The following is an 8477-nucleotide window of genomic DNA, read 5'->3' as shown; positions in this document are numbered from 1 at the left end:
TCCCTGAGAGCAAACCCAAGTATCTGATGGTTCCTATACTACAGTTTGAGCTTAAAGCCAAGTGGTTTAACATTTTGAAGTGGATCTCTTTGTCAGGAATGTAGTTTCACAGTATATTCTTCTAGAGTTCCAATAGGCTTGGTAGTGTAAAGGGAGTAACTTTTGAGCTACTTAAGTGCATTGCAACAGCCTGTCCTGGCTATGGGTTCCCTGGCCAGGGCAGTGCCTGCTCAGGCCTCCAGCTGTTTGGCAGCTAAGCCGGGAGCCACATTCATGTAGTGGGAGCAGTTTATAACTGTGGGGTCCCTACTGGCTTCTGTCCTGGTCTGCAGGTTTCTGGTACCAGTTGTGGGTAACCTTGTCCTTTGCCACATAACTGTGTATCTCTACCACTGCTTGGCTGTGCTTGCTTCTCCTAAGCCAGCCCTCCTAGGTGGTAACAGAATGCAGGTGGTTGAGGAAGCTGTGGATGAGGCTTGGTGGTGAAGTTTAGGGGTGAGGGGAAGGTGCCTGGCCCCGATGTAGCTGATACGAGCTTTGTAGAAGTGGCTGCGGTGACTGTGAGCAGCTGGTGGCTGGGTTCCTTGCTGTATGTGGTGTGAACGTAGCTTGCTCTCTGGGGTGCCTGGAGCTGAAGGAGAAACCGAAACGTAGACTAGCTGGTGTGTAAAGTTACAGCTTTAAACAAGCTGTGGATTCTCAACAAACAGCTCTGACCAATGCAGAGGAGGAGGTGTGGGGATGGGCATTCCCCTGCAATGGGGAAATGTGACTCTTTGGACCATGAAATTCCGTACCTCTGTTGGTGTTTCTCCTTTAGCTGTCACTCTGCCCTGGAAAACTCCAGCTTTTGAGCTGTAGCTCTTCATTTGAACCTGAGTCAGACCAGAGGATAAAAGTGCTGGGAGTTATTCTGCACAGCCCTTGGAGCTGGCATAGCTGAGAGCATCACTTATATAGATCCAGCAGAATGGTAGGGGAAGGAGGGCTTTGAACAGATGCTCCTGTTCAGTCCTCAGTGAACAAAACTTATGGAAAAGCTCTTCTAGAGCCCTTGTATTTCAGGGATCCTCCAAAGTACCTGCCTAGAGCACTAAGAAAAACTTTCAGGAAGGTCTTGGCTAAAACCTCCCACATACTGGTTTGTGGCCGTGCTTCAGTGATGCTATATGCATGTTGCTCTGCTTCACTTGATGTGCGTCATCCCGAGGCAGCTCGGAGCACAGCGAAGCAAACTGAAAGCTGCTCAAGACCCACTCCCTAGATGTCTATTGTGTTCTTTGTGTTTATTTCTTTCCGACTTCAGGAACTTGGTTAGATATAAAACAAGGAATAACAAGAGTGGAGGAAAGGATCTTGGTTCCAGAATGTAGCAAGGTGATACTCGCCCCTCCAGTTCTTGTAACTGAAGTATTTATTTCTGCACTGCAGGAGAGTAGACAGGATTGTTATACTCCCCTCTACCTTCCCTTTTCTTGATTAGCAGCTATTGAACAGATTCACTTCATGGGGTTTTTTGTTGGAATATCTGTTCTTTTTCAGTCCCCACCCCAATGTATGAAAGTATACTGAAATAGAGTTAGCATAACTGTAAAGGCTGAGTCTCCGACGGGAAGGCTGCTGCTTTGCGTCCCCCATGGGCATTGCTAGAGGAATGCCCCTTCAGACTGGAATTGCCTGGTGCTACTGGGAGGATGTTGATGCAACATCTGTTTCCCTAGATCTGTTGGCACCTGAAACTGTGGGATGGGGTTTTTTAGGCATGACAAAATAGTAAGGTCACAAATGTTGCCAACAGCATTCTGCTTTGTGAACTGAATGTCGCTACACACCTACATCCAGCAGATCACAAGGCCCTAAACATGGTGAGAGCCTGGGCAAGGTCTCTCTGGGTCTGGTTCACACAGTTCTGTGCTGCTTGTCTTGGAATGCCTTGAGCAAAGGACAGCCGTGGTCTTTTGGGAATTGCCCTACTTGCTAGCATTGTTTGCAGCAAACAGGCCTGTGTGATTGCATGCAGCAACTTGTCTGGGGCTATGGACTAGGAATTAGTTTCAGAATCTGAAGTGACTGGGGGGGAGTGAGACTCCCCTCCTGGTTTTTTGAGGCTATTTTCATGTGCAAGGTAGATGCTAATAAATGCTGGGAGAAGGGTCTAGCTTGAGTCTCAGACAAACGGTCAGGATAGATGACTGACTGTGGAGGAAGCCTGCGTGATTCATTCTGTGATCAAGACTGGAATCAAAGACCTATGCTCTTGCCTCTGTTTGACTTTCCCCAGCTCCCTCTTCAGTAAGCCCATGTGAAAGGGAGACTGATAGCCCTGGTGCTTTTTCTGGCAGTGGTCTGTGGCTTTAGTGCCTTGGCTTTGAATGCTTCTGCTGTGGGGTAGCAGGGTTGTGCCCTCTGACACCAGGCTAGCTAGAGCTGAGAAGCAGCAGGAGCCCAGAAAGCAAGGGTGTAGCCATGTCTCAGAGCAATTGTGCTATGAGTCCTGACAGGTCTTTAATGGGTGAAGATGGTGGGGATGTTGAAAGCCTACCTTAAGTGTTCAAAATGCCTCTCTAGCTTGTTGCTCTTTCGGTTTTCCTCTGCCAAGTGCAGAAGGGTGATCAGCTGCAGGTGCCTGTGTTTCCCCTTTGGGCTGTTCTGCCAGTTAAACCCATGAACAAGCTGCCTGTGTGTGTTTTCCAAAGCTGTACTATTGTTTGCATAATATTCCCCCTTTCTCCCATTACTTTCTGAAACACCTAAGAATGCCTGAGTGTTTTTTCTTCAACTGAAATGCCTCACTTTTTGAAATCAGAGCTGTTTGTAAGACTTCTCACCTGTTCTCGTGTAAGAGTAGAGGAAGAGCAGACATAGATCTTCGCTATGCAGCTGTGACTGAGGACATCAAGTTCAAGCCCTGTCTTTGCTTGTGGTGGGGTCCTGGGATGGAGGACAAAGGCACTGCCCGGGATTCTTGCAGAGGTGACACTAGGCTCTGCCTGGCCTGATAGCCAAGGGGCTAGATGGGCCCAGGGTAGGAGAAGCAAGCCAGCTCTCCTTTGCCTCCCTTTGCAGGCAGAGCAGCAAGTGCGAGCGTGTGGGAGGGGCGAGGGTGGGAACTCAGAGGTTCAGTAACTGGTAAGGCTTATGGCAACAGCCAAGGTCAATCTCATTAGTGAGAACCAGGTCAGGTTGCCTTGATTTGAAGGGAAGAAAAAGGGGAAGCAAAGTAATTAAAAGGGTAAGAGCTAGATATCATGAGAAGAAAGATCACGCAGCTCCCATCTGTCTGGCTTGACATAGCTGATCCCAGAGCGCTGAGCTGCAGTTTTCCTAGGAAGAAGAGTTGCTGATGTAGAGAAGCTTCTCTGTAACAGTAGGCACTGCTGCTTCTTGCTGGGTGACCCTGGGTTTGCCATGGTCACTTGCAATGCTCAACAGTAGAAGAAAAGGTAGAAACAGTTTTCACTAATCTGAAATATGCTGTAGCACCACAGACAAAGAGGTAATATAATACATGGGATGGGAACATCCTGGTGCTCAGGCTGATTTAAGTCTATCCCATCCCTCAAGCAGTCTACGGACACTTCTCTCCAGCCTCTTGTGATCGGAGTCTGTCCTTAGCAGTAAGAGCTGTCCTCGCATGCAGGCTGCCTGAGAAGAGCTTTGGAAGGAGGTGGGAGGAAAAAGGTGAAGGAGTCTGCTGGGTGGTAGCTTGCACTTCTCATCAAACTGAAAGGTGTTGTAAAAACTTCTCGATAAGGAATGGGGATGAAGGAATGATTTGATATACCTGAACTTTGTGATAAGTCTGCTAATGAGTGGTTTAGATAGTTGTAGTACTTCCTGTCTTAATGTAGAAGCAGCGGTTGTGGGAGTTTGGGGAGAGGCAGATGAAAGGGAAGTTTCCACCAGCTGTGTGTCAGAAAACCCAGCTGCGTAGAGGAGCAGTGACTCACACCTTTCCTGAGTGGGGGAGATGAACTGCACTGACTAAGATTTTTGGACCAGAGTCCCGCTTACACTGCAAGGTTAGAGATACGTTACCTGTCAGTACTAAAGCAGTGTTATCCTTCAGCTTGCACTTACCTTTCACCTCTGTCTTGTCTGGGGCAGGCAGCAGTTGTTCAGCCTGAGTCTCACATACCCGTACCCAGTTCCGTTTCCTTATTGCTAGTCAGGTTTGTAGCCCTTCTCGGTGCCTGGGCAAGGACTTGCTGGGAAGTTACTGGTGCTTTGGTTGTTGCATTGCATAGCAAAGCTGCTGTCTTGCCTTCCCTTCAAGACTGAGGCTGTATGTATGACCTTATCTGTATTTGTTACTTTTGCAGATAGCTTTTTTGAGTGACCGAAGCTTGCATATATGCACCCTAAGCCTCAAAGAAAAGGCTACAAAGAATTGACTAATCTAACTCTCCTGCCTGTTTTTCCTTGCCAGCTGAAAGAAGAGTTGTCCCACATAGTTGAAAATCTGATTGAAACTTATGACCCTTTGAATGATGATGAGAGGAACTTACAAGATGCATGGGACTATGTGCAAACACAGGTGAGTCATGGCAGACAGCAAGAGGCAGATGATGCTGTTTGTCAGTGCAGTCAATGGCCATTAAAACTAGGCTGAGGACAGGGAAACAGGTATTGCAAGAGGCAATACTGTAACACATTGGTCTGGCTGATACACAGACTTGCCTGTGAGGTTTGGTGCCTGCTGAGCAGAAAACTGTCTTGCTGTTACTAGGTAGGACCCTGAACAATTCCTGCATGCTGACTGTTAGGACTAGCTAGTATTGGCTGCATGGCCTAATGTATCTGGCCTGTCAAGTGGCACCCCAAAACTTCTCTTTGTCTGCAGAGCCTACAGAATACTAGCCTGTGTGAAAGCCACAGTTCATACTGGTTTTGTAGCAAGTCAAGTCCTTAGCTTATTGCCAGGCAAGTCAGCAGCGCTGCCTGCCTTAATACTTGGTGCCTATTGCTTGCTTATTGTGATGGCTCTTCTGCAAGTGTCAGTGTTCTTGGGAGCCATCCAGCTGCCCATGGTTTCTGTTTTAGCATCAGGGTCAGAGCTTGAGCAACTAGGTCAGCGTTCAGGCACACTGGAGTCGTGATAGCTGTTTACTGCCAAACCACAAGCTGGAGAGCTGGCTGGCTGTTGTGGTTAAATACATGCCCAGCATGGGACTGATGTGTAGGAAGTACAAGTAATAGCATATTTCTTCTGTCTGTTCTTTGGTCTGCAAAACACTGGCCTGCAGTATTTCTCCTCCTTGGAGGGAGAATGATTTATTTATATTTTATCACTGTGGTTGCATCTCCTTGCTAGTGGACTTGAGAAGCCTGAGCCTGCTGTGGAGAGAGGATCTTGCTTGAGCCCTCCTTTTATGTAGGAACAAAAGAAGAAGGTTTTGTACAGGTGGAGGGGTCAAGTGTTAGGAGTCTAATTCTTCTCATACATTAGAGTTAGCATTTGAAAGGATTGGGTGTTCTGTAGACCAGTCTTGGAGTTAAAGTCCAAACCTCTGTGAGGCAGAGGTAGTTCCTTCTGGAGGCTGGATCTTCAACACTTGTCTGGAAATCAAGTGCTTGTCCTGGTGTGGGTGTTCAGCTGTTTGTACCTCTGCTCTCATGTCTGTTATGTCAGACTGAAGCATTACTTTTCCTTTCTGAGCAGAGGGGGATTTTCCCTAAACTTCCACTTCAAGTTTGATAGCCTTTCTGCTCTGTACCACCCTGCAAACACTGGGATCCATGCTTGAGAGAAGATCTTAGTCTTTGTTGGAATTCCCAATGTGCTTTCCCCTCCAGCAACTGCAGTTTTATCACGTGGCTGTATAGGAATGTAAATGTTTCTTTGGATGGAAAATTTTCTGCATCCTTTCTTCCAGCCAGTCCCAATTGCAACCGGATGGGTGCAAGTTTGTTGTGACTTGCTGGGGCTCGGTGGCATGTCAACGCCATCGTGCGGTGGCTGCTGGTGTCCCCCGGGGGCCACAGCTAAGATCAGTGGTACCTTGCAGTTGGGAACCAGGACATGAAAAGTTCCTGCTTCATGTCTGATCAAAAAATGTGGGCTACTCAAAGAGAAACGAAGTCTTAGCATTTAAGCCTATGGAATTGGCTAGCAGGAGACTCGATAGTAATCTTTTTAAGATGTCTTTGAATACACGTGATGTTTTGTCAACACGTTAATCTCTTGCCTGCCTTCTCCCTGACCAAATCAATCTGCTGACGATGAACTGGAGGGACTGAAAAAAAAAAAGTAATTTCCTAAACCTGTCATACAGGACAACTGCCCTCCTCCAGCTGACCCACCAGCAACATCTGTTTTGCACTTTTACCTCTGTTTAGCATTGTCACCTGGAAATAAGATGAGGTTTGCTATTATTTAGTCTGCAAAACCTAATGAAAATTAGTCTGTAGAATTGATGTCAAGCTGTAAGGCCTGCTGAAATCTGCATATCTAGGCCTCATGCAGTAAGGCTTGTGAAGGATTCGTATTCTAACATGACTGGTGTGCTAGAACTTTATGGATGACCTGGGCACATCATAGTCTCCAGTGCTCAAAGTCTGCTCAAAGTGGCCCTTTAACTCTTGTCTTGCTAGCAGAGTGCTGCTTTTGTAGGAAGAAATGCCCTCGTCTTCTGGACAGCCCTGTGCAAAGGTTGTCATCTGGTAACCAGGGTGATGTTCTAATGTGACTAACTCACACAAACTGTATGGCCTGACTGTTGTTGTTAGATGGAAAGCTCTTGTGTACTTCTTCCACTGCCTGTTTTCATGTGCGGTATGTTGCCGGTGCAAAGTGTAAGACCATGATGATCTCTTTCTGCTTATTAGATTGCCTGCTGTGGCTGGACTGGTGCAAAGGACTGGGAAAATAATGAGATTCTTATCAATCGAAGTATGACTGCGTATCCCTGCTCCTGCTCCAACAGCTCCAAGGACTTTCAGGTAGAAAACGGTTTCTGTAACCTGGATGTCCCTGTCAACAGCACTGCAACATACGCTGACTGGCCTGTTCATGAGCAGGTGAGTGGGTATGTCTGGGCTCTGTGAAGCTTCCACTGAAGTCGCCTTGTCTTTGTTCCTCTGGGAATTTAGAGCAAGCAATACTGACATGAAAAAAGTGAAGTAACCCGTGGAAATTGCAGCAAGGGGGGACAGGGATCCTGCCCACTTTTGCTAAAGCTACTGTGAAACTTGGTATAGCATGTAACTAGGATAATCCCTGCATGCACGAGGAGATGTTACAGATTATTTTTTTCAGTCTTGAGATACTTAGATTTGTGCTTCTTTCCCTTGTGACCGTGTTTTCTCCTTAGGGATGCATGGATGGTGTAGAGAAATGGTTGAAGGACAACCTTGGTGTCATTCTTGGGGTCTGCACCGGTGTTGCTGTTATAGAGGTAAGTCACTCCCTGATGTGAACCTATAATATTTTACCATGGAGACTTAAAAGCACAGCTGTTTTTTTAAGTAATAGACACTTGGTTTAATGGTAGTGCAGTTCTAGCTCTTGGTTGTGTCTACCTGGAGCTTTGAACTGCTGCTTCTGTTGGACTAAAATTGAACAAAACTCTGTCTACTTGTGGTTCCTGCTTCTGTGTTTGATGCTTGGCAATTCACTGTATGCATAAACAGGAGGAATAAGACAAGCAACATCCCACTAGCATGATCCCGCTTTTTGCCTTAAAAAGCCCATAACATAGATTCCAGATGAAGGCATGTCTTTTTGCAGTGAACTATTTTTGTCATCCCAATGATTGCATTTTTCTTGCACTGGGGACCAACTCTGTTCACCTCTGGTGTCATTAAAAGGAGACCACTGTATTCTGCTCCCCTGTGTCACCCTTTCTTCCCACCTTATCTGTCTGACTGCTGATTTTTTCCTTTTTTTTTTTTCTCCCATGCTTCATTACTTATTCCAGCTGCTGGGGATGATACTGTCCATTTCGCTTTGCAAGAACATACACAGCGAAGACTACACCAAAGTGCCCAAGTCTTGAGCTGATTGACTCCGGAGCTACGGCACCACAGAGAAAGGAGCAAACGGAACATTCCTGCCTCATACCCAGACTGTCCAACCATTGACCATTATTCCTGTGACATCCCATTTCTGACACCACTCTGCTAAGAACTGTTAGAGCTGCGATACAGCCTGATCTTCTGGCAATAGAGCCCTTGGGCCACCTGCATCCTGCCTCTGGATTATTTCTACTTCAAGACGCAGAACTTAACTGTCTCGTATCACATGAGACACCGATTAACCTGAGGGGACAATGCTTTTGCTGCCTGCTCTGTGTTAAATGATACTGTTCATATCTCCATTCTACAACCCGCTGGGCCTAACATAAAATAACTCCTCTCCCCCCTTGTTCTCTTCCCACACATCTTTCCCCCTACCTCCGGAAGTCCCATCTCTTTGTCCCATGAGCCAGGATTGCTGTTGAGATTCCAGTGCTTTGGTAGCTTCACTGACTTGTGGT

At 46.8% G+C, this 8477-nt stretch overlaps 1 protein-coding gene across 1 annotated transcript in view; it reads left to right on the top strand.

Moving 5' to 3' along the window:
* CD82 (CD82 molecule) overlaps nucleotides 1-8250 on the top strand; it is a 19414-nt gene extending 11164 nt beyond the window's left edge. The window contains exons 5-8 of the mRNA XM_009697080.1: nucleotides 4430-4537; nucleotides 6829-7020; nucleotides 7314-7397; nucleotides 7920-8250. Of these exons, the coding sequence (XP_009695382.1) occupies nucleotides 4430-4537; nucleotides 6829-7020; nucleotides 7314-7397; nucleotides 7920-7997 (462 nt within the window). The 3' untranslated portion in view covers nucleotides 7998-8250. The remainder of the gene's footprint in view (nucleotides 1-4429; nucleotides 4538-6828; nucleotides 7021-7313; nucleotides 7398-7919) is intronic.
* The last annotated feature ends 227 nt before the right edge of the window (nucleotides 8251-8477 follow it).

Source organism: Cariama cristata, unplaced genomic scaffold (genome assembly GCF_000690535.1).
Source record: "Cariama cristata isolate BGI_N322 unplaced genomic scaffold, ASM69053v1 scaffold23893, whole genome shotgun sequence".
NCBI classification, from domain to species: Eukaryota; Metazoa; Chordata; class Aves; order Cariamiformes; family Cariamidae; genus Cariama; species Cariama cristata.
This window is presented reverse-complemented; position numbering and strand designations above follow the sequence as displayed.